This window comes from Trifolium pratense, linkage group LG7 (genome assembly GCF_020283565.1).
Source record: "Trifolium pratense cultivar HEN17-A07 linkage group LG7, ARS_RC_1.1, whole genome shotgun sequence".
Lineage (NCBI taxonomy): Eukaryota > Viridiplantae > Streptophyta > Magnoliopsida > Fabales > Fabaceae > Trifolium > Trifolium pratense.
The window spans coordinates 14,779,908-14,805,831 of record NC_060065.1 but is presented as its reverse complement, the minus strand read 5'-3'; the positions used below and the strand labels follow the sequence as shown (position 1 = coordinate 14,805,831).

The 25,924-nt window shown below is 34.3% G+C and overlaps 2 protein-coding genes and 3 long non-coding RNA genes across 7 annotated transcripts; 4 read left to right on the top strand and 1 right to left on the bottom strand.

Moving 5' to 3' along the window:
- Positions 1-43: 43 nt before the first annotated feature.
- LOC123897366 lies at positions 44-1,968 on the top strand. 3 transcript variants are annotated; one of them, XR_006805000.1, is made up of 3 exons: positions 44-1,084; positions 1,189-1,314; positions 1,946-1,968. It is a non-coding gene; the product is annotated as an uncharacterized LOC123897366 (long non-coding RNA). The 3 variants fall into 3 exon arrangements; XR_006804999.1 differs by lacking the exon at positions 1,946-1,968 and having other exon boundaries at positions 44-330; positions 423-1,084; positions 1,189-1,578; XR_006804998.1 differs by lacking the exon at positions 1,946-1,968 and having other exon boundaries at positions 1,189-1,578.
- A 1,185-nt stretch (positions 1,969-3,153) lies between these two features.
- LOC123895933 lies at positions 3,154-4,717 on the bottom strand. The gene is made up of 2 exons (XM_045946398.1): positions 3,224-4,717; positions 3,154-3,165 (listed from the first exon to the last, which is right to left on the bottom strand). Exons 1-2 carry the CDS (start codon positions 4,715-4,717, stop codon positions 3,154-3,156), a joined length of 1,506 nt encoding a protein of 501 aa, XP_045802354.1.
- Positions 4,718-12,254: 7,537 nt separating this feature from the next.
- Positions 12,255-14,776, top strand: LOC123899672. The gene is made up of 3 exons (XR_006805709.1): positions 12,255-12,655; positions 13,359-13,406; positions 14,463-14,776. It is a non-coding gene; the product is annotated as an uncharacterized LOC123899672 (long non-coding RNA).
- Positions 14,777-18,339: 3,563 nt separating this feature from the next.
- On the top strand, positions 18,340-20,861 carry LOC123900105. The gene is made up of 3 exons (XR_006805801.1): positions 18,340-18,739; positions 19,444-19,491; positions 20,548-20,861. It is a non-coding gene; the product is annotated as an uncharacterized LOC123900105 (long non-coding RNA).
- Positions 20,862-23,967: 3,106 nt separating this feature from the next.
- Positions 23,968-25,658, top strand: LOC123897896 (probable BOI-related E3 ubiquitin-protein ligase 3). Its single transcript, XM_045948713.1, has 3 exons — positions 23,968-24,144; positions 24,232-24,601; positions 24,698-25,658. The coding sequence occupies exons 1-3, from the start codon at positions 24,086-24,088 to the stop codon at positions 25,262-25,264; spliced, it is 996 nt and encodes a 331-aa protein (XP_045804669.1). The 5' UTR covers positions 23,968-24,085; the 3' UTR covers positions 25,265-25,658.
- Positions 25,659-25,924: the final 266 nt, after the last annotated feature.

The window sequence follows — 25,924 nt, the reverse complement described above, 5'->3', positions numbered from 1 at the left end:
AGTTTCGTGACTTTGTATTAATTTCATGTCTTATTGGTAACTTAATTTAACATGTTAGCTATTACCATGTTCTTGATGTCACATGTAGGGAGTTATTATGCATGTATAAATATTCAATATGAATGTATTTATTTTGCAATAATACTTGATCATTATCCCTTACATTCCAATAATACAATTTATGCTTTTGAAAGTGAACTAAAATTTCACTTTGACTTGATTACATTTGTGTTTTAACTCATTTGATTGAAGTATTGAATTTGTAGAGTATAGAGAAGTATAGTTAAAAATAACATGATCCAGTCATTGACTAAGCATCTCTTCAACAAGGTTTGTCTTCTAAGTTTACTCTGGTATAATCAGCCACCATGACTCTTTTTTTCAGGTAGTAGTTTGATTTTGTTATGTCTCTTTGATTTCAGCTTGTAGGACTAGGTTTTGATGCAATTTTGGCTTTCATATTCACTAATGTATAACACTAAGGCTCTGCAGCTTTTTTCTATTTTTTTAGTTAGTTTTAGACTCTCTTTGTTTTTTTTTACAAAAGAGTTAGTTTTAGACTTTTAGTAGTCACAATTTGTTGAATTCTGTTTTTGGTGAGTTTATCATGAAATTCTGTTTGCATGTTCTTTGTTGAATTCATATGAGAATTCCATTCCAATATCAATTTCTACAGCTTCCTCATTGCTTATATTTTTCCTCTTTGATTGCTTCCTAGACAGTATATGGACTATGTAAATCTTAAATGATGTTTCAGGCAACTACAAGATACTGTGTTTTTATTTTACAAAATGAATTTATATGGACTTTCATTGATGTTGTTTTCAGGATTTTTAAACCTTGTTGAAGGAGAAAGACAAATTCAAACCTGGATGTTTTCAAGAAGGAGAAAGACAAATTCAAACCTGGATCTAAGGTAGAAGAAAATTAAGGGTTGTTTAAGAACAAGTGGAGTGGCAGCAAAAGCTGCGTTTCTGTTACTGAACAGCTCGTCTAGCGAGAAGCATCATCGCCTAGCGAGGACAGCAGCGTGCTCTGCCTGTGTGTGTTGTTCTTTCCCCTATCCAACCATTCTTGATCATAGGTAAGCAAACTCAAGCTCTTTTCCTTCTCTCCAGGATTATTCTATTCTTTTGGTGTTAGAAATATCACTGATCCCATTCACTAATTTGTCTCTTATGTCTGCAGCTTCACATTGAGTAGGGTACTGTGCTCCCCCCCCCCCCCCCCAAAAAAAAAGAGACTGCAGCTATTTAGGAGCGAGGCCGGGTTTCTCTCTTATTTGACGTTGTACATTGTTTAGCTTAAGTTTTGGTAAGTTGCTATATAGGAGCTCTTAGATCTTGCGAACTGTCTTGATTTTGATGACAATATTAGTGATGCAATTTAGGAAAGGGATGTATAGTATGGTGCTATTGTACATATGTGATTTGAATTTAATAAGTATTAGGCTTTGGCATTTTAGTGTGGTGAACTATCTTGATTTAGGAAGGGATCTAGGTATGTGTGAAGTTATTGTATGGTGAATTGTTTTGATATTAATTTTGGATGTTGAATGGTACATATTAGCATTGTTAACATTACTATTTGCCTTAATTCGAATGTAGTATCATGTTCTTGATTTTTAATTTTGGATGTTTGTTGTGAAATTATGTTTATATATGCAAGTTATGTTATATATATATATATATAGTCTTGCTGGCTTGTGGGTTAGATTTTAAAAAAATCAGGATTTAAAATTAAAAAAAAAAAAAAGGTGAAGTTTTCACATCTGGTGGAAAGCTTGGCCAGATGTAAAAAGTCCAATTTAATTTAAAAAAATAATAATTGAAAAAATGGTCAACTGAAGCACGAGAACAGAGGTAAAAAGTGTTGATTTTACATCTGGCTAAGTCAGATGTAAAACGCGTAAACTTATTATATCTTGTGCGTCTACATCTGACAGGCTGCAGATGTAAAATGGGTTTTTGGCCAGATGTAAAAAGTGTTTTCTGTACTAGTGGAAAATTATGGCAGCTAATTCAAGGTCATGTGTAGGGTAGTTCTCTTCATGCGTCTTGAGTTGCCTGGATGCATATGCCACCACCCGGTCATCCTGCATAAGCACACATCCAAGTCCTTTAGCTGACGCATCACAAAACACTACATAGCTCTTGGTTGGATCCGGAATGGTTAAAACTGGTGCCTGAGTTAACATCTCCTTTAACCGTCTGAAACTTCTCTCACACTCTTCGTTCCACACGAAGGGTGTGTCTTTTCTAGTCAACCGCGTCAAGGGTAATGCAATTTGGGAAAAACTCTTGATGAATCTTCTGTAGTAACCAGCTAAACCCAAAAAACTTCTAACTTCGGTGACACTTCTGGGTCGCTCCCAATTCAACACTGCCTCCACTTTCGATTGATCCACTGATACTCCACCCTGAGATATTACGTGGCCTAAGAATTTGACTTCCGACAACCAAAACTCACATTTGCTGAACTTGGCATACAACTTCTTCTCACGAAGGATTTCTAAGACTATTCTTAAGTGCTCTGCATGCTCTTGAGAATCCTTAGAATAAATCAGAATGTCGTCAATGAAGATAACCACAAACTTGTCTAGATATGGCTGGAAGATGCGGTTCATATAGTCCATAAAGATGGCTGGAGCATTAGTAACACCGAACGGCATCACCAAAAACTCATAGTGACCGTATCGGGTTCTGAAGGCAGTCTTTGAAACATCCGAGGATCTAATACGGATCTGGTGATAACCGGATCGCAAATCAATCTTTGAAAATACGGTCGCGCCTCTGAGTTGGTCTAATAGGTCGTCAATTCTCGGTAGTGGGTACTTATTCTTGATGGTAACTTTGTTGAGTTGACGATAGTCTATACACAACCGCATTGTACCATCTTTCTTCTTAACCAGGAGTACTGGTGCTCCCCATGGAGACACACTAGGTCTGATAAAATGCTTTCTAAGCAACTCTTCCAACTGATTCTTCAACTCTCTAAGTTCGACAGGTGACATCCGATAAGGTGCCACGGAAATAGGCTGAGCTCCAGGAAGCAAGTCAATCGAGAATTCAATTTCTCGTTCTGGAGGGAGATTCGTGATATCGTCGGGAAAGACATCTAAGAATTCATTCACAATAGGAATATTGCTGGGACTCAGGACAGGTTCTGGAGTCACAGTGAACAAGATACAAAAATTCTTATTTTCAGCGAACAGGTATTGAACCATCTGGTGGGTGTTCTGTAGTAATGTTGATAATGCTACACCTTCAGCGGTGTTCTCGGTTGGCATATAAATGCTCTTCTCAGCGCACCCAATATACACGGAATTGGCAGAAAGCCAATCCATGCCTAAAATGACATCGAGATCACTAATAGGTAAGCATATGAGATCTACGAAGTAAGTTTTTCCGGTGACAGTGATGGGACAACTCTGACATACTCGCTTAGATATAACTCTTCCGCCAGTGGCAACTGATACTGACATCGGAGGAATCAGTGGGGAGGATTCTAAATTTAGACGCTTCACACAGTTAACAGAAATAAAGGAGTTGGTAGCTCCGCAGTCAAACAATACAAACACATTAGATTGACCAATTAAGCACATACCCGCAATCAAACTGTTGTCGCTTTTAGCTTTCTCTCCTTCCATGGTGTAGACTCTTCCTTTGCTAATTGTAGTGCCTTCTGCACCACCCACGCTTTTCCATTTAGGGCAGTCACTCTTCATGTGCCCCGGTTGCTTACAAAAATAACATATTCCCTTCCCTTTCATGCATTCACCACCGTGATAATTACCACACTTAGGGCAAGTTCTAGGGGATTGTGGTGAGTGAGTCTGCTTTCCCTTGCTAGGAGAACCCTTAGCCTTCAAATGTTGCTTAAACTTTCCCGATTCTTTTCTCTGTTGGTACGCAGCCTGCTTCTCTTTGTTAGCAAAGTCGATCGTCGCTTCGGCTGAATACGCCTTCTGAATTAAGTCTGCAAAATTAGCAATATTTTGTAAAGACACCGCATGGGCAATGTCTCCCCTCAACCCATAACGGTACTTGTTCATCTTCCCCTTCTCCGAAAGAACGCCGTTAACATCGGAGGAATAGCGAATCAGCTCATTGAACCTCTGAGTATACTCTGCCACGGTGGAACTGCCTTGCTTAAGTTCTCCCAGCTCACGCCCCATTTGAAATGAGTAACTCTCCGGCACATAATGACCCATGAACAACCTACTAAAATTCTCCCAGTTCATCTCTATAGCATTTGTCATCATGTACTCCTTGGTACCATGCCACCAATTACGAGCTGCCCCCCGAAATAAGCGGGTAGCAAAGGAAACTTTTTCGGCTTGAGTACCATCCACATCCTCCAACATCTCTGCCATGCGAAACAGCCACTCACTTGCTTCTGCTGGTACATACTGACCCTCGAAGGTCGGAGGGTTCATCCTACAAAATTCCCGGTACGCAGGATTTCCCCGCTGAGCCGGGGGTGGTTGAGCTACTTCTGGTTGTGGCTGTCCTCTCTGCTGCAGAAGGGCCTGCATCATTTCCCTATGATGTCTATCAGCCTGCGCCTGTTGCGCCTGATATTGTCGATGCATCAGTTGTTGTTGGTGCAACATCTGAACCCACATATCTGCGTTAGGATCGATGTCTGACATATCGTCCTCCTCTTCTATCTCATTGCTCCTTAGACTCTCAGGTCCACTCCGATTCCCAGACATGTTACTCTCTGTCATAACAAAATTGAGTTGATCAGGCTCAATATGGTATAACAATAGAATATATGTTAGAACTCGAAGAAACCATACTACTTGACATTGAAATTTTTAATGTCCCATGGCACAGTCTGAATCGACCTGCTCTGATACCAATTATAACACCCCATATCGAATAACTAGAATACGATACAAAATACTCATAACGGTACATGGAATTACATTAAAAATTACAATAAAGTTCTTGAACAACATAGCACAAGACTTAAAATAATGTTGAAAGTCTCAAAATCTGAAGCATAACTAGTCAATTAGTACTAATACATGTAGGAATTAGCCATAGTTCAAAACATGATAACTCATAATCAACTAGATATCATTTCTGCATCAGTCACTACTCCCAATTAGCTTACCCTTGCCTTGCTCCACCTGTTTACCTATAACAAAAAGTGGGGGGTGAGACAGTCACTTCGTCTCAGTGGTTCCATCTACCTAAGTATTAGTGGATGAGCTTAACCTGTCTATTAGTTGATCATAAATTATAAACAGATTCATATGCACAATTCATAACATAGTTATAGTAAAGTGTAACACACATTAATTAACTTGGTTCATTTTATAACTCACGGACACTTCGAGGTGAGCGAGTCTCGAAGGCCGGACTGTAGTCCCTGATATTAAATATAGATCAGAGTACCACCTCATCTCACAATTTAAGTAAACTGATTCTCACTAGTAATGGAGAATCCTTCCTAGCAAAGCTAGTCTCATAGCCAAAGGCTAGATAAAGTTGTGGTTTAGAATTAACCACCTCATGATCAACTGTTCTAAAGAATTTGTCTACCTGTATCATCCGTTCCGGAAACTATGTAGTTAGTAACTAAGTATTATCTATACCTCTTCCCATTGAACTTTCTTTAACCTGTTTCATATTGTTAAACAGTGCTAAAAATCATGGGCAATAGTCATGAATTATACTAGTATGAATTGGGGATCATTAGGACCTTAAAAATGTAATTTTTCTCACTTATATGCAGTATCAATCGAGTGATTATATCAAAAACAGTTTATCAATCGACCGACAGTAGTAAAAAAAATAGATTTTCAGCATTAGAAGGTCTGTAAGTCGATTGGTTTGTGCATTGATCTATTGATGCTGCAGAAAAATGAGTTTTTACCTGAAAATTAAGTTTCCGAACCAAAGTTTAAGATCCCCTATTCATCCTCAATTTATACCAGAGTCCATAACCATCATCAAACATGTTTTTTAGCATAAGTCTAAGCATTTGGATAATGGGAAAATAGCTATCAGCATACAATTTCATAAATTTATAGGCTTAACCACAAACATACATGATTATTAACTAAATCAATACCCAAAGTTCATGAATTTCTAGACTTAACTACAAACATACATAATTACTAAGTAAATCAAATTCTTAAATCATAATAATTTCCCAAAATCTCTAACTAAAGGAACCCACCTGTTAAGAAATAGCAATTTTTCTCTTGAAACTCCTAAATCCTCAACCTTACTTCAAGTTCCAAATTCTGATTCTTGTGCAAAAGCTTCAGCCCCTGTCACACACCACACAATTCTTAGTTCCAAGAGAGTAGAAGTGAAGGAATTGAAGACATGCAGACCCAAGATTTGATTTTCCAAAGGTTTGAATGGATGGGTTGCAATGGAGGGTACACGAAGGAGAGAATGAGAGAGATGGGTTTGAAATTGCTCACCTTATCTTCAACTTACTTCCATGAGTAATAAAATACCTTTGCATGTAGTGGGTGTTAATAAAGGTTGATGTTTAGAAGAGATGAGTAGGTGGTGGTGGTGATACGTGAGACAAGAGAGGAAGAGTTTCAACTTTCCTTTTCATTGATTTTGTAATAATGAAGATGAGTGTTTTGTGTGGGGTTTAAGTTCTTGGGTAAAATATGGGTCCCACCTCTTGGTTACTAATGTGTGTGCATAATTTTAACACTAGTTTCTTTTCATAAACTTCTCCTTACTATTACTCTTAACTATTTTAAAGTGGGTTGTTACAGACTCCACTACCAGCAGATGCAAATGAGAATCAAAGAACTGCACACAGAAATTCCAAGAAGAAAGACTTCAAGGCTATGTTCTTTATCCATCAATGTGTTGATGTGATAAACTTTCAGAAGATTGAGAATGCAGGATCTGCAAAAGAGTGTTGGGACATTCTTGCTAAATGTCATGAAGGGAATGAGAAATTGAAGAAAGTTCGATTGCAGACATGGAAGAGAAAATTTGAATTGCTTCAGATGGAAGATACTGAAACAATCACAGCCTACTTCAACAGAATCACCAATATTTCAAATCAGATAAGAAGCTGTGGAGAAACATTGGGTGATGCAGCTATTGTTGAAAAGGTAATACGAACTCTAGCTCCAAAGTTTGATTACATTACTGTTGCAATCATGGAATCCAAAGATATAAGCACTATGACATTGGATGAACTGCAATGTTCTTTGGAATCACATGATCAAAGACTGAGTGAAAGACAGAAAGATAGAGCTGCAGATCAGGCACTGCAAGCTCATGCAATCAAGAAAGGCAATGGTAAATGGAAAGGGAAAGATAAGGCTCATAAAGAAAGCAATCACCAAGATAATTCAAAGAAGAACAGTGATCAAGGAGAATCATCACATCAGAGTAATGGTTCAAATCAAGAAAAAAAGGGAAAAGTGAATTTGAAAAAGATTCAATGCTACAATTGTCAGAAATATGGTCATTTTGCAAAAGACTGCAGAGGCAAGAAGGTTCCAAGGTATGGAGGAAAGAATAAGGCTGAAGCACATATTGCTCAGGAAGATAGTGACTCAGAGGCTGATCCAACACTGTATATGGCAACCATCACAGATGCTGAAGATGATCAAGAACATTGGTATCTTGACACAGGTTGCAGCAATCACATGACAAGCCATAAAGACTAGCTAATCAACTTCAACAGTTCATTAAAAACTAAAATAAGGTTTGCAGACAATAGAACAATTCCAGCTGAAGGAGTGGGTGATGTATTGATCAAAGGCAAGAAAGGAAATCAAGCCATCATCACAGGTGTTCTATATGTACCAGACATGAAAACAAATTTACTAAGTATGGGACAGCTACTAGAGAAGGGATTCATTATGCATATGGAGAATAACATCATGGAAGTGTATGATTCTCAGAACAACACTATTTTGAGAGCTCCTCTATCTCAGAATAGAACATTCCAAGTCACCTTGACTGCAAATCAATCCCAATGTCTGGCTACAATAAAGATCAATGACCAAGCTTGGTTATGGCATCTGAGGTATGGTCATCTGAACTTTAAAAGCTTGAGTTATCTGCAAAACAATGAACTGGTCAATGGACTACCTGCAATTAAGATTCCTAGAGATATTTGTCAACATTGCTTGTTAGGCAAGCAAACAAGAAAGTCTTTTGTCAAGGAGATTGCAATGAGAGCCAAGCAGGTACTTGATGTAGTATATACAGATGTATGTGGTCCATTTGACACACTATCTTTAGGAGGAAACAGATACTTTGTATCATTCATTGATGAATTCAGCAGAATGATGTGGATTCACCTAATGAAGAGCAAAGATGAAGTGCTTCAGATTTTAAGTCATTCAAACTGTTAGTTGAAAAGCAATCAGAAAAGAAGATTAAAATTCTGAGAAGTGATGGTGGTGGTGAATACACCTCAAATGATTTCAAAACATTTTGTTCAGAAAATGGAATTCAGCATGAGGTAATAGCTCCATACACTCCTCAACACAATGGAATAGCTGAAAGGAGGAATAGAACTATCATGAACATGACCAGATGTATGTTAAGAGAAAAGAATCTACCTCACAGTTTTTGGGGTGAAGCTGTAGTTACAGCCTGCTATGTTCTGAACAGATGTCCAACAAAGCAAATGAATAAGGTACCAGAAGCAATTTGGTCAGGACACACACCATCAGTGAAGCATCTAAGGGTATTTGGCTGCTTGTGCTACAGACACATACCAGATCAAAAGAGGAAGAAACTTGATGACAAGAGTGAAGCAATGATACTAATAGGATATCACACTGTAGGTGCTTACAAACTGTACAATCCCATTACAAAAAAGGTCACTGCTAGCAGGGATGTAACATTTGAAGAAGATAAATGCTGGGATTGGAACAATACCACATCAGATAATGGAGACTATGTACCATTTGAGCTGCTTGATAAGCAAGCACCTGAAGAAGCAACTGTGCCACCACCTCCAGCTTCAAACAATGCACCAGTGGTACTAAGGAGGTCAGAAAGACCAATTGTTCCAAATAGAACTCTGCAAGACTATGAAAGGGTCAGTGATGATATGGTCACTCCAGATGGTGACATTGTACATCTGGCACTATTTGTTGACACTGAACCCTTGACATATGTTGAAGCCTCAAAGCATGAAGAATGGAGACAAGCAATGACAGAAGAAATTGCTTCAATTGAGAAAAATGCAACATGGAGTATCACTCAATTACCTCCTGGTAAGAAACCAATTGCTGTCAAATGGATTTATAAGCTAAAACATTTACCTAATGGAACTATAGCAAAGTATAAAGCAAGATTGGTAGCTAAAGGGTTCCTTCAGAAGCAAGGCATTGATTTCTCAGAAATTTTTGCACCAGTAGCAAGAATTGAAACTGTAAGATTAGTGGTAGCAATAGCTAATCACTTCAGATGGGAGTTTGTTCAACTTGATGTCAAGTCTGCATTTCTCAATGGCAAACTTGAGGAGGAAGTATATGTTGAACAACCTCAAGGCTTCACAGTTAAGGGAAAGGAGGATCATGTATTGAGGCTGAATAAATCACTATATGGCCTGAGACAGGCACCTAGAGCTTGGAACATAAGGATAGATGATTTTCTGAACAAAATTGGATATTCAAAGTGCACAGTTGAACATGGAATTTATGTGAAAGGCTCAACTCAGAGTAAACTCTGTGTAACAGCCCGGGCCCCTTTTCTACGTATTTAGTAGGCAATCCCGGCTGTCACCTCACGATCTTCTCCACCCCCCTCTCTAGTGGAGTTTTTGCCTTCCGTGGGAATCGAACCATGTACCCTGGGGTTCAAGTACATGTTCAATCCATTCCCACTACCAATTGAGCTACGTAGCTCAATTGGTAGTGGGAATGGATTGAACATGTACTTGAACCCCAGGGTACATGGTTCGATTCCCACGGAAGGCAAAAACTCCACTAGAGAGGGGGGTGGAGAAGATCGTGAGGTGACAGCCGGGATTGCCTACTAAATACGTAGAAAAGGGGCCCGGGCTGTTACATAAAAAGGCGCCTTTTTTGTAACAGCCCCCGGGCCCCATCATGGCGATCCCGGAGCTGCCACCTCACGATCTTCTCTACCCCCCTCACTAGTAGAGTTTTTGCCTTCCGTGGGAATCGAACCACGTACCCTAGGGTTCAAATACGTGTTCAATCCATTCCCACTACCAATTGAGCTAGCTCAATTGGTAGTGGGAATGGATTGAACATGTACTTGAACCCCAGGGTACATGGTTCGATTCCCACGGAAGGCAAAAACTCCACTAGAGAGGGGGGTGGAGAAGATCGTGAGGTGACAGCCGGGATTGCCTACTAAATACGTAGAAAAGGGGCCCGGGCTGTTACATAAAAAGGCGCCTTTTTTTGTAACAGCCCCCGGGCCCCATCATGGCGATCCCGGTGCTTTACCTCACGACCTTCTCCACCCCCCTCTCTAGTGGATTTTTTGCCTTCCGTGGGAATCGAACCATGTACCCTGGGGTTCAAGTACATGTTCAATCCATTCCCACTACCAATTGAGCTACGTAGCTCAATTGGTAGTGGGAATGGATTGAACATGTACTTGAACCCCAGGGTACATGGTTCGATTCCCACGGAAGGCAAAAAATCCACTAGAGAGGGGGGTGGAGAAGGTCGTGAGGTAAAGCACCGGGATCGCCATGATGGGGCCCGGGGGCTGTTACACTCTGCATAGTATGCTTATATGTGGATGATTTACTGATAACAGGCAGTGACAAAAGAGAAATTGAAAGGTTAACAAGCCAGCTGAGCTCAGAATTTGAAATGACTAATCTGGGAGGCCTAAAATACTTCCTTGGACTGGAATTCACTACAACTGAAGAGGGAATGTTGATTCACCAGAGAAAATATATCTCATACATATTGAAAAGATTCAACATGATGAATTGCAACCCAGCCAATACACCAATGGAAACTGCTTCAAGCCTGAGTAATGATGATGAAGGCAGCAATGTCAATAGCACATTGTATAAGCAGATGGTTGGAAGCCTGAGATATGCCTGCAATTCAAGGCCTGAAATTTGTCACAGTGTAGGGATAGTCAGTAGGTTCATGCAAACACCTAAACTATCTCATATGCAAGCAGTGAAGAGGATACTGAGATACTTGCAAGGCACAATGGAGTATGGTGTTCTATATCCAAATTCAGATGGAAAGAAAGGCAAATTGATTGGATATAGTGACTCTGATTGGTCAGGTGACAAAGTAGAAAGGAAAAGCACTATGGGATATGTATTCACACTGTTTGATTGCCCTATTTCATGGAGCTCTAAAAAGCAAAATGTAGTAGCACTGTCAACATGTGAAGCTGAGTACATATCAGCCTGCAATGCAGCATGTCAAGGTATATGGCTGCAATCTTTGCTGCAGGAAATGAAAATAGATATTGAAGATGGAGTAGAGCTTATGGTTGACAACAAATCAGCCATAAATCTGGCCAAGAATCCCATAGCTCATGGGAGAAGCAAGCATATTGAAACTAAGTTTCATTTTTTGAGAGACCAAGTCACTAAAGGGAGGATCAAGCTTAGCTACTGCAGTACAGAGAAGCAGATAGCTGATGTGCTTACCAAGCCATTGAAAATTGACAAGTTCAAAGACATGAGGAAAATGCTTAATGTGTTTAGCATGGAGAACTTGAATTAAGGGGGAGTATTGAAGGAATAATTCAAGTTAGAAGTTAGTTACAATTTATGTTACTTGTGTTGTAAGCAACTAACTAGTGAGTTAGTTAGAGTAACCATAGTTAGTTAGATTGAATGTGTATATAAGTGTAACACCCCAAATTTTATAAACTAGTATTTTCCTTATATTATTAATTTTAGTATTTTTATAAAATTAATTTGATCATTTAGTTATATTTTTATAATAGTTTGTGAAAATAATACATTCAATGAGTATTCAATATCATGTTAGTCCTAGTTACATGTCTAAAGTATGAGAATGTTTAAGTAATTATTTTCTTGGAAATGAATTTTAGATAAAGAAAATCTATAAATCTAATCTATTAATTTGATGTAAGTTGTGGTTGAAATTTTAGAACTAGCGGTGTAAAAGTACACACCATTAAATAGTTTATAAAAATATGACATTGTGATATCCTAATATTTTCGAATTATTTTAGGTGTGCTTTTGATAGTATTTTTACCTTGTGTAGACTGATAATTAATATTTTCTCTAGACTGTGAATTTAAGAAAAGTAATTTTAGAAATCAATCATGAAATATTTTAGTAGGCTATGATAAAAGTTTGGGCTTAAAATTCTACCGAATTTCGAACAGTAGTTTACTCAACAGTATAAATTTATATCGTAGAAAAAGAAAATAAAAATATCTTTTAGACCAGAAAAATATCTATGTTATTAAAATTAATTAAAAATAAAATGAAAGATTAGAGATAAGCATGCATTTAATTTTAAGATAAGAGCTACACCTATGCATACAAGGTGGCTAATTTTTCTTCACAAATTGAAAGTGAAAACGTGGACTGAGAATTTACCATGTAGCAGTAGAATTAGAAATCTATAAATAGGGTCTTAACATTCACTTTTTACACACAATTATCACTCTCACAACTCACACAAAGCTAGGAAATTCAATTAAGGTTTGAATCTCTTCTTTCTTTTCATTCTTCTTATACTTTTTTTTTTCTTCTCGTTAAAGTTTAGTAGATAAACCAATGTTTTCTTTTATTGTCAGTTAGTTTTAGTTAGTTAGGTAGTAACAAAGCCTTTGTCTAATTCTCACCATGATCATGTAACACAATAAAAGATGAAAGTTTCATTGTTTTACTTTTATTCAAGTCTTGTGATTAGAAAACCAAGTCTCTTTCATTCATTTTAAAACCTTTAATTACTCTACCTTATTTTCAATAGCTTTAAAGTTTGGTTTCTTTAACCCTTAACTAATATGTAGCTTTGTCAGATTGTAAATAAAACAGAGGACCTGTTAAATATATATATTTTCATGACTTTAGTTACATAGTTCTTCTAGTTTTTAACTTAGGCAATTGACTAATGTTTTCTTGTACATCTATAAGTGTTAATTAAGCAAAGTTTAATTATCTAGCTAGATAGTAACATAATTGAGTCCTTCTGAAGATAAAATTTTGAACTAATATGATGAGCTATAAAATATCAAGTGTTCTGTTTCATATACACGTATGAAAATAAGAAGTAGATGTCATGTAATACTCTTAATTAATTTAGGTTCCAGTTCTTGAATGATTTCTTTTAATACATTAGTATTGTTAGGATTTAATTATAATTCTAGTTAGTTAAGAAATAGTTGTTTTGATGAGTTGATAGGTGTCCTAGATGAAGGTGATCGCTCAAGTTATTTTGGGAAGCTTCGAGGTAAGGGGAATCGCTAATAATAAGTTTCGATGAGCACAAGAAATGTGTTACTTGTATATAGATTATTAGTTATAACTAGGGGTGTTGTGTACTTTATATAGTAATTTATATTCATTAAGGTATATGCAAAATGTTAAATGATGAGTGATTGATTTTAGTTTGATTATATGTGTGAATAAATCTTCTTCAATATATGATTTGAAAATGTTTATGTGTTTGAGTGTTATGGTGAAAAATTGAGGTTAACTCTCATAAGTTGTATGGTGAGTTTTGAGGATTAATATGTCAAGTTGATATTGACAAAGAAAATTTAAGTTGAAAAGTTGAACAGATAATCACCTTTGATAGGTGAAGAGCAAAACAGGGTGTTTCTTACAGTACTATAATGTATGTAAGACTGAGGATAGGTTCGGCTAGGTCGCCTCAAGACCTAATGGGGATCACCGGCGTTTTGAACTCCTACCAATAGTCAGAGATAGCCACTCTGACTGGAGGAAATCATACAACCCGACGTGGTGAAACCTGACTGTGCAGGACTATCTATAATAAGGTGTAGCGCTCGGGCCAGAATGGTTGAGACATATTTGATATATGTTGATTTGCAAACGACCATGTTATGGCAGTTGAAACGGCCTTACGCTCATAATAGAGGTCTCCATGGAGTAGGTTGAATAAAGATAATACTAACCAAATTAGAAGACTAACTTCGAGTGAAGAATTATGATTAGATTTTATATACATTTTAAATGATTCAATTTCGATGTTTGATATATTTGATGATTGATATATTTGACGATTGATATATTTGATTTTCCTTGTCTGACTAATTGTTGATTAGTGATGATGATATAATGTTTGTGTAATTCACTTTGTGATTATTTGACTATACGTGACTATTTGACTACTTGATTCTATTTGATGTAAATACATGATTAGATACTCAGGTATGTATATATACTAGTTAAATAAATGTATATACTTGTATAATATTATGTGTAGCCTTGTGACATCATCACGATGGTAACTTGTGTACGAGTGATTCACCCCTTACAACAGTTAGTGCAGGATTCTAAGACCTCAAGTTGAAGTTCATTGAGAAAAGAAAAATGGCATTGTGAGAGACATTAAAATAAAGAACGTTAGTGCTGATTGGTGGTCTAGTTTTATTTTTGGAGTCCGAAGAGAAAGATCTCTTTGATATGTATTGATGACGTCATTGGAGTACTCTCTAGGTGATATGTATTTTTAGTGTTTGACCAGCTTGTGATCATTTCTGGGATAGAGTCTTCTGTAGGAATTTATATTTTATTATTTCATATTGAAAAATTGTACGATACTTATGTGAAATGAAAATGTTTTATATTTGAAAATCCTTTGAGCAAAATTACTAGATGATTGTTTGATATAAGTGATGCATATTATTTATGGGCTTACTTTAAATTTATATAAAGAGAATTTTGAAAACTTTCTTAAATAAAAATAATAGTGCTTATATTAGAGTACATTTCTCACTTATTACTTTCCTTTACCAAAAATAAATCAGCATGATTTTATTTGCTTGTATTTAAACATTTAAATCTGGGTAGAGAACTGTGACGCTCTTCTTTTCAGTCTCTGAAAAGGGGGTGTTACAATTAGTGGTATCAGAGCTGGTCGAGTCTTTCGGGAGTCTTTGGGGAATAGGTTCATGATGCTTTTGTTGTGTCATCTATGTTTGCTTTTGTTATGTGATCTTTGTTTGCTTTTGTGGTGTGATCTTTGTTCGGACTTGTTGGATTAATTGTAGTTAAGATAAAAGTGTTTTCATTCTAAGTTTGTATATGGGGTATAAGGATGGTCTAATCGTAATGGAAATTTTGTGAGTCATTTTAGTGCAGATGATGACAACATGGATATATGACAGAATGAGTAGAACTCCTGATGGTTAGTCAATTTTCTTTTTCTAAGTGTAGACTAAGAAACTACATTGAAAGATATTGATACTTTAAATTATTGAGAATATAGTTGGTTGACTAGTATAAATAAATAGATAATAATGGGATCTAATGATTTTCTATATGCATAACTAGTTCATAGAGAAGGAGTAATAATAGAGAATCATAGAAATATCTTAGAATGTTTAGGAAAACATTAGTTTTATATGACTAATAATTATGATAATGTTATGATAGACTTAGAGTATAGTAAGGTCTTGCTTGTTTGAGAGTCTTATGGATTGAAATTTTACTTCACTAAGAGAATCAATGGTCATATATGTAGGTAATTATGTAGTTCAAGAATATGTAACATTGTGTTAGCTTATGGCTAGTTGAATAATATGTGAGCATGGAATTTAGTAGACTTTAGTGCGGATGCCAATTTTTAGAAATGGTATTATGATAAAAAAAAAATCATAGTAAATCCTAAAGAAATTTAAGTAATAGTTTGTTAAGGTAAAATTTTAGGGACACGAGATTTTGCTTTGCTAGTCTTTGTTTTTGATGGTATAGGATTCCTTATGTTTTTTTTTAGTTATTAGGCTAACTGCCGCGTTGCTGCATTTTGTGGTTAGGTAAGTACAAATTGATTGTTTTGGTTTCTAGTATGGTGTATTGGTTTTGCTATGTTTTGTTTGTCATGCTATACTTGCACAATTTTTGTTTCTTGTTGTGTTTTCCCTATTATACTTATTGTAGTTATGTAGGAATTATTATAAATAAAATGGTGTTGTTTCAAAATTTTAAGAAAATAAATAAATTAAGACTCATAGTTAAGGTTAATTATGTTAAAATTGGAAGATCGTGTCTATGGTCAATTTTACTTTGGAGTAAGTTATGCGAAACAAACTAGTTCTATAGAATGAACCAATACAAGACTATTAGAGTAAATTTTAGAATTGATGAAATATGATTATTTTGATAAGTGAAAATAAAATATATTTTACCATGAGTTTGAGGTATTTGATTGTGGTTTATTTTAGAAAGTTTAATTTTAGTTATTAAGAATATGATTGAATACTTTTTGTTGGAAAATATAGCACACACTTGCTGCAATATAAGTAAATTATCTTTCTAAAGAAAAAGTATGAGTAGATTTTATTTTTTTTAGAAAAGAAAAAGTGAGTAGATTTAGAGTTAGTTGTAAGAACTATAGTTGACAAAAGAATTTCTATTGGATAGTATGGTTAAGGGAAGATATCTAAGTAATTTTGAAGACTTGAGCTTCAAGTAATGATATAGTAAATAATAAATTTTGAGGAGAGTAAAACAATATAAGTGGGGGTTTTAATATCGAAATGGTGTTGTGGTTTAAGTTGAGTGGTTCACTTTGAAATAGTGGAGAATATATAGTAGGTATATATTAATCCTATGAACTTCTTAGAAGAAGAATCTTTATTTTAGTTTTGGATGAAACTTTAGTTTCTACCAAGATAGAATTATAGTATAAGCATGACTAATCTTTGGATATAATTTTAATGGTATAGAAAGAGTTTGGGTGGTATATAGGAAAATCATATCAACCTTATACATAAATTGTCCTACCTTCGGTTGGATTTTTATTAGTGGAAGGGAGATTGATTTTTTTGGATTTATCGATTTTTAGATTATATACCGAGTTTAGGAAGAAAAAAAAAAGAAGAAGTTGGAGACTGAAAAATATTAACCGGATTATGAATTTTGATTTAGATATTAGAAATTTTCAATACATAGAATTGTGATTAATTTTGCAAGTGTAGAATGAACTTGTGTGGCATCTAAGTTTGAAAATTTAGCTTTATATAACAAAGATAAGAAAGTTGAAAGTATAGTGATTGGACTAGGAACTTTATTTGTAGATTAGAAAATTGCTAAGATTTAGAAATGTAGTTAAGATATAAATACATATATTTTTGAAGATAAATGTGAATTCAAAAATTAGTTATGGAAATTGAACTTATAGGAATGAATTTTATAAGTAGTATAGAGAATAGTGATAGTTAAGTTTTGATTATAATATATATATTAGGTTTGAAAGACCTATATCTAATGTTAAGAATAGTAAATATTACTATGGTCGCTGATATTCAATGTCAAGAACGGTAATGATAATATGATTTTAGTGTTAAGATAAATGATTTTTTTTAAAGATTATTAATAGTAGACTAGAAATAGTGAAGTCAAAATTTTTTACGATAAGTTTACTAGGTAGGTAGGGCTGTACTTGAAGTTTGATCTTTTTGGGGTGAGTTTAGATTTTAAATGTGTATAAAAGAAATTTTTAAGTTTTGATTGTAACTTTAGCAAGGCTATAGAAAATCATAGGAACATGATATATTAAAAGTTAAGTCTATTATATTTATCAAATGAATTCTTAGAGAAGTATCTATCTTTATTATTATTATTATTTTTGGGTAAGGAGATTATGTACATATGCTCTTAATTATATAATTCGAAGTTACTAAATTTCTCTAACTATAAGATAGTTGTCATAAATTTCTTTCATTACAAATTTTGAGGACGAAATTTTTTTAAGAGGGGTAGTAATGTAACACCCCAAATTTTATAAACTAGTATTTTCCTTATATTATTAATTTTAGTATTTTTATAAAATTAATTTGATCATTTAGTTATATTTTTATAATAGTTTGTGAAAATAATACATTCAATGAGTATTCAATATCATGTTAGTCCTAGTTACATGTCTAAAGTATGAGAATGTTTAAGTAATTATTTTCTTGGAAATGAATTTTAGATAAAGAAAATCTATAAATCTAATCTATTAATTTGATGTAAGTTGTGGTTGAAATTTTAGAACTAGCGGTGTAAAAGTACACACCATTAAATAGTTTATAAAAATATGACATTGTGATATCCTAATATTTTTGAATTATTTTAGGTGTGCTTTTGATAGTATTTTTACCTTGTGTAGACTGATAATTAATATTTTCTCTAGACTGTGAATTTAAGAAAAGTAATTTTAGAAATCAATCATGAAATATTTTAGTAGGCTATGATAAAAGTTTGGGCTTAAAATTCTACCGAATTTCGAACAGTAGTTTACTCAACAGTATAAATTTATATCGTAGAAAAAGAAAATAAAAATATCTTTTAGACCAGAAAAATATCTATGTTATTAAAATTAATTAAAAATAAAATGAAAGATTAGAGATAAGCATGCATTTAATTTTAAGATAAGAGCTACACCTATGCATACAAGGTGGCTAATTTTTCTTCACAAATTGAAAGTGAAAACGTGGACTGAGAATTTACCATGTAGCAGTAGAATTAGAAATCTATAAATAGGGTCTTAACATTCACTTTTTACACACAATTATCACTCTCACAACTCACACAAAGCTAGGAAATTCAATTAAGGTTTGAATCTCTTCTTTCTTTTCATTCTTCTTATACTTTTTTTTTTTCTTCTCGTTAAAGTTTAGTAGATAAACCAATGTTTTCTTTTATTGTCAGTTAGTTTTAGTTAGTTAGGTAGTAACAAAGCCTTTGTCTAATTCTCACCATGATCATGTAACACAATAAAAGATGAAAGTTTCATTGTTTTACTTTTATTCAAGTCTTGTGATTAGAAAACCAAGTCTCTTTCATTCATTTTAAAACCTTTAATTACTCTACCTTATTTTCAATAGCTTTAAAGTTTGGTTTCTTTAACCCTTAACTAATATGTAGCTTTGTCAGATTGTAAATAAAACAGAGGACCTGTTAAATATATATATTTTCATGACTTTAGTTACATAGTTCTTCTAGTTTTTAACTTAGGCAATTGACTAATGTTTTCTTGTACATCTATAAGTGTTAATTAAGCAAAGTTTAATTATCTAGCTAGATAGTAACATAATTGAGTCCTTCTGAAGATAAAATTTTGAACTAATATGATGAGCTATAAAATATCAAGTGTTCTGTTTCATATACACGTATGAAAATAAGAAGTAGATGTCATGTAATACTCTTAATTAATTTAGGTTCCAGTTCTTGAATGATTTCTTTTAATACATTAGTATTGTTAGGATTTAATTATAATTCTAGTTAGTTAAGAAATAGTTGTTTTGATGAGTTGATAGGTGTCCTAGATGAAGGTGATCGCTCAAGTTATTTTGGGAAGCTTCGAGGTAAGGGGAATCGCTAATAATAAGTTTCGATGAGCACAAGAAATGTGTTACTTGTATATAGATTATTAGTTATAACTAGGGGTGTTGTGTACTTTATATAGTAATTTATATTCATTAAGGTATATGCAAAATGTTAAATGATGAGTGATTGATTTTAGTTTGATTATATGTGTGAATAAATCTTCTTCAATATATGATTTGAAAATGTTTATGTGTTTGAGTGTTATGGTGAAAAATTGAGGTTAACTCTCATAAGTTGTATGGTGAGTTTTGAGGATTAATATGTCAAGTTGATATTGACAAAGAAAATTTAAGTTGAAAAGTTGAACAGATAATCACCTTTGATAGGTGAAGAGCAAAACAGGGTGTTTCTTACAGTACTATAATGTATGTAAGACTGAGGATAGGTTCGGCTAGGTCGCCTCAAGACCTAATGGGGATCACCGGCGTTTTGAACTCCTACCAATAGTCAGAGATAGCCACTCTGACTGGAGGAAATCATACAACCCGACGTGGTGAAACCTGACTGTGCAGGACTATCTATAATAAGGTGTAGCGCTCGGGCCAGAATGGTTGAGACATATTTGATATATGTTGATTTGCAAACGACCATGTTATGGCAGTTGAAACGGCCTTACGCTCATAATAGAGGTCTCCATGGAGTAGGTTGAATAAAGATAATACTAACCAAATTAGAAGACTAACTTCGAGTGAAGAATTATGATTAGATTTTATATACATTTTAAATGATTCAATTTCGATGTTTGATATATTTGATGATTGATATATTTGACGATTGATATATTTGATTTTCCTTGTCTGACTAATTGTTGATTAGTGATGATGATATAATGTTTGTGTAATTCACTTTGTGATTATTTGACTATACGTGACTATTTGACTACTTGATTCTATTTGATGTAAATACATGATTAGATACTCAGGTATGTATATATACTAGTTAAATAAATGTATATACTTGTATAATATTATGTGTAGCCTTGTGACATCATCACGATGGTAACTTGTGTACGAGTGATTCACCCCTTACAACAGTTAGTGCAGGATTCTAAGACCTCAAGTTGAAGTTCATTGAGAAAAGAAAAATGGCATTGTGAGAGACATTAAAATAAAGAACGTTAGTGCTGATTGGTGGTCTAGTTTTATTTTTGGAGTCCGAAGAGAAAGATCTCTTTGATATGTATTGATGACGTCATTGGAGTACTCTCTAGGTGATATGTATTTTTAGTGTTTGACCAGCTTGTGATCATTTCTGGGATAGAGTCTTCTGTAGGAATTTATATTTTATTATTTCATATTGAAAAATTGTACGATACTTATGTGAAATGAAAATGTTTTATATTTGAAAATCCTTTGAGCAAAATTACTAGATGATTGTTTGATATAAGTGATGCATATTATTTATGGGCTTACTTTAAATTTATATAAAGAGAATTTTGAAAACTTTCTTAAATAAAAATAATAGTGCTTATATTAGAGTACATTTCTCACTTATTACTTTCCTTTACCAAAAATAAATCAGCATGATTTTATTTGCTTGTATTTAAACATTTAAATCTGGGTAGAGAACTGTGACGCTCTTCTTTTCAGTCTCTGAAAAGGGGGTGTTACAATAAGCACATTAGTCATTGTAATTTCAACACAATCTTGATCAATAATAATTCTCCCTTTACTCTCTCAATTTCCATCATTCTCTCATTGTTGATTTCCCTCATTCTCCTTTCAAGTTCTAACATAATTCAATGCATTCTTGTAGTGTTAAGATGATGATGAACATGTAACTCAATCACTTGATGAACATGTAACTACAAACTATGTGTAATTCAATTTGAACATGTAACTATCTTATCATTTGAATGAAATTTTGGCATTACCCTTATAAAGTCCTCTTTAATGTCCTCCCAAAATTCTTTCTCAAAACTAAAATTCACACCATTAGATCCTGGACTTTTAAAATTTTGCAATTGTAGACTTTCTCTTCTAAAAAATATCGAACGAATTCCTCTTTTTAAACTTTAAAAATGCATGTTAGCTAGGATTGGTTAAACCGCTCTTCTAATTATAGAGTGATTCTAAAAATGATCAACAATTGTATGCATTTGCTAATATAAAAAAAAAACAATGGTATGCATTCTTTATTCGTCTATTTCATTCAATTGTCTACCGTTCTTCTCCAAAGTTAAGATTTTTATTTTTTATTTTATCATCAGTATTCGGCTTATTGGACCGCCTAATCTGGTTATGAGTAATTCTAGTATCAAGTGGTTTCAACCCCTCCGATCGTAGTCGCAGGAAATCGTGATTCTCTATCAAATACTTAAATTCACATCTCCTTCTTTTAGCCATCCAACTCTCAATTTATTTTAAAATTAAAACTATAAAAGAAATGAAAATTTATTGCGCATAAACCCGAATTAATGAGAATATCGACACGGTTCAATCTAACGACATGACATGATCTTTGCCGATTATGAGTTAGGAGGCCCAAAAAGAGATTGACATTTCCGATGAGTTTGTGTGTAGACCAACCATTAATAGTTTTCGTTAAATTAGGTTGACAAGGACATTGCATTATGCTTCCTCCATCCTAAAACAATTGTTTCCGTTGATTGTTGAAATTTATTTTGACCGTATTTTTTTTCCTAATGTATAAAGACAAATATTATTAGCAAATAAGATCTTGTTTGATTTGTCTCAAATCTCAATGAATATTTTCACAATTTTAAATTTTTATAATTTTTCATAAAAGAAAACTAAAAATATTAATGATTCATATTATGCATTGGTACGTGTAAGGATTATTATTTTGGGAGGCAGGTAATATATATACAAAGTCAAGTTTAAACTCAACTTATTTTTCTTTATCAACAATTAACAAAGTAACACGTGGCCTGTGGACAGGAAGTTTCTCAATTTTGATGATTGAGAACCAATTACCTGAATCAAAAACATTTGCCAAAGGAAACAGCCACAAAAGTTCGTCACCTCGCACGTGCCTGTCCCTACCTCACCCTTTAACCTTGTCACGCAAGTGTTCTTCGGTGGGTCCCATTTGTATCCCATTATTCCCAAGGTTATCAAAACCGGACCGGACCGGCCGGTCGGACCGGTCGGACCGTGAACCGGTCATGAAAACGGTTCGGTTTTGAGCAAAAACCGGATAGGAAACCGACCGGCAAAAAACCGCTTGAACCGGGGTCGAACCGGGTCGAACCAGTGAACCGGCCGGGCGGTTCAAGCGGTTTTGCAGTTTTTTTTATTTTTTTTTAAAAAAAATAGGGCAAACGACGTCGTTTTAACATTTTTTTAAAAAAAAAAAATATGAAACAAAACAACGACGTCGTAGGAATAGGAAAGATTTTTGTTTTACATCTATTCTTCATTTGGTTTGAATTATAAATTTTATTTTATTTTGACTTGTGATATTTTATCTTTTTAATGTGTGAAATTATGAAATATTGAGCAATTATTCATATATTTTTATTTATATATTAATTAAAATATATATTTAATTAAAAACGGTTCGACCCCCGATTGAACCCGGTCCGACCAATTGAACCTTGAACCGGTGAGCTCGCCGGTTCGATGACCGGTCCGGTTCTGACAACCTTGATTATTCCTCTTTCCCATCCAAAAGTAAAAAGGAAAAAAAATGAATATTTTTTCCTAAAAAGAACTGTGCAATGTCATATTGCAGAAACAGGAAAGTGGATCTGTTTTGGATTTTAATGTGACAACATGGCACCCCATAGTCGGCACTCGGCAGGTATAACGTGGCAGTTACCCTAGTTGTCTGTCAGTTATTTAAGATCTTAACTATTTGTTTATTTTTTAATTTATTACTTCAACTTCGATATTTTTATTCCCTTATTATCAAAAAAAAAAAAAATTTCCTTTTTGTAATTCTTTAAAACAAATTAGTACTGTAACATTTAGTAAAAAAAATAGTAACATCAAATTTTTAATTAATTCCTGAATAGAAAAATCTTATCAAATTTATTGAACGTTTCGTTTAGGTACTACTACTCCGCATTATTTAACGTAAATTGACCGCTAAGAATAGTTTTAAAAGTAAATATAATTAAATGCCATTAATTAATCTTCCCAATACTGATTTAACTTTTGAAAAAACATGACCAAAATTAAAGATACTACCACCACCAGTATTAAAACTTAGCGCTAAAAATAGCACGTTATTACTGAAAATAGCGCTGAAAACATACTATAGCTATAATTATACAGCTGGATGGATTGAAACTTAGCAATCCATTAATAGACAAAATCTTACAATAAAGAAAGTAGCATAAAAATCAATCTCTATCACTCTCTCCTATAATAGTACACATAATATTTAATACTATTTAAAATTAAAATAATAATACATTAATTAAGTAGTAATCCTGAAAATAAACCCTACCTTTATATATAACCTTGACACCTCGCTTGCATGCTTGTTTGCTGTCGCTTATTCATTTTCGTTACCCACTTACCCCTCTCTCTATCTCTCTTATATATCCTTCTCTGTTTGTTCTAAAACCAAAATTCAAAAACCTTTCAAGTGAAGAAGAAGAAAATGACTGTGGAGACTCACCGTCTCAACCTTTTTCCTTCTCAACTCCTACCCAACAACAGGTACAATATTTTTATTAAAATTTTCAAAGTTACCAAATTTTTAATCCAAATTTTTTTTTTTTAAATTTCTTTGTTATGATTTTGCAGAGACATGAACATTCATCCCACCGACACAAGCTTCATGAACATGTACAATTACTCCTCACTACTTCCACTTTCCGGCACCACCACCACCGTGTCGGAGAATCTCATCCCTTCGCAACCACCGCCGTACAATCCTTTCATAAGTGATAACCTTCTTCAAAAAATCTCCGCCATGAAATCCGACAGCATCCTCACTTGCAACAACAATAACAACAACGTTGTCTCGTTCCCACGAAAACGTTCTAGAGACTCAATCAATAACTACCCTTTCGTTTCTTATAAGAATAGCGGAAATTTCTCCTTCCTCGGTGAAGATTTTTCTCAAAACATCAACAACCAAAACACCTACATCGACAGCATCATTTCTCAACATGTAATTTCTTTACCAAAAAAGATAATTTTTTTTTTAATTTTTTCTTTTTTGTTTCTTAACTAACCATTTTTATTTTATTTTTGGTGTTTGTTTTAGACGGAGAAAGTGAGAGTTGAATTGGAAGAAAAGAGAAAACGACAAACTCGGTTGATAATGGAAGCAATGATGAAAAGATTAAAAGCTAAAGAAGAAGAAATAAAAAAGATTGAAATAATGAACATGATGCTTGAAGAGAGAGCAAAATCACTATGCATGGAGAATCAAATATGGAGAGAAATAGCACAAAGCAAAGAAGCAACAGCCAATGCACTCCGGAACAATCTTGAACAAGTCCTTGAACAGATGACAAACGGTGGCGGCGAAGATGCCCCCGTCGTGCCGGAAGAGGATGCTGAGTCATGCTGCGGAAGTAATGATGAAAATTTCAGGTGGCGCACTGTAGCAGATTGTGCGCAGGATAAGGATGAAGGTAGAGTGATGATGATGAATGGTGGTTGCAGTGAAAAGAAGAGATTGTGCAGGAATTGTGGTAAAGGAGAATCGTGCGTACTGATTTTACCTTGCAGACATCTCTGTCTATGTACTATGTGTGGGGCTACGGTTTATACTTGTCCTATCTGTAAATCCTTCAAAAACGCTAGTTATCAGGTTAACTTAAGTTAAGTTTAGGAATTAGGAAGAAAAATGCTAGCTAACTTAACTTTTTTTGCTGGATATAATGGAATGGTAGGTCTTTTTTGTGGTTATTGACTAGTCTTATGGTGCATAATCAACATAAATCTTGAATCATGTACAAGTTAAAATATGATGATAATGGTTTTATATGTTAAATAGTTTAATCCAATCTTTTCAGCACGTCTCTTTTCCAATGATCTTATATAATGTTAAAACCAAATTTTTTCTAACTTGCTTCTTGGTTCTGTTTTTGTGTGTCGTCATGCACCAATAGGCTTTTCCAGATTACAGTTATATTTCAATTTTAAATTACGTCGTGCATTTGTAGAACCTATTTTTTTGTCCTTGAAAACGATAAAAAGGAGCTGTGAAGCTTTTACCTTATTGGCGACCCCATAACACAAGATAGTTTGAGTTCATAAGCCCCCTTAAGCGACTTTGTAGTAATAGAGAATGAGCAAGCAAGTAGGGGACCTCTATAAAGAGGTAGCAAGGTACTACAAGGCCGCAATTGCAGACAGTATTCTTGCTTACGAGTATGATGAACAGCTCTTATCGGCTTGAGTAGGGGTGGACATGGTTCGGTTTTGGAAGAAAATCGAATCGAACTTCACCAAACTATTTTCAAAATTCATAGTAACTGAACCG

Excerpts from the sequence above, each read along its gene's own strand:
- LOC123895933 (XM_045946398.1), bottom strand. The coding sequence starts at position 4,717 with ATGTCTGGGAATCGGAGTGGACCTGAGAGTCTAAGGAGCAATGAGATA.
- LOC123897896 (XM_045948713.1), top strand. The coding sequence starts at position 24,086 with ATGACTGTGGAGACTCACCGTCTCAACCTTTTTCCTTCTCAACTCCTA. Across the intron at positions 24,145-24,231 it reads CAACTCCTACCCAACAACAG|AGACATGAACATTCATCCCA; the intron begins GTACAATATTTT and ends ATGATTTTGCAG. Across the intron at positions 24,602-24,697 it reads ACAGCATCATTTCTCAACAT|ACGGAGAAAGTGAGAGTTGA; the intron begins GTAATTTCTTTA and ends TGTTTGTTTTAG.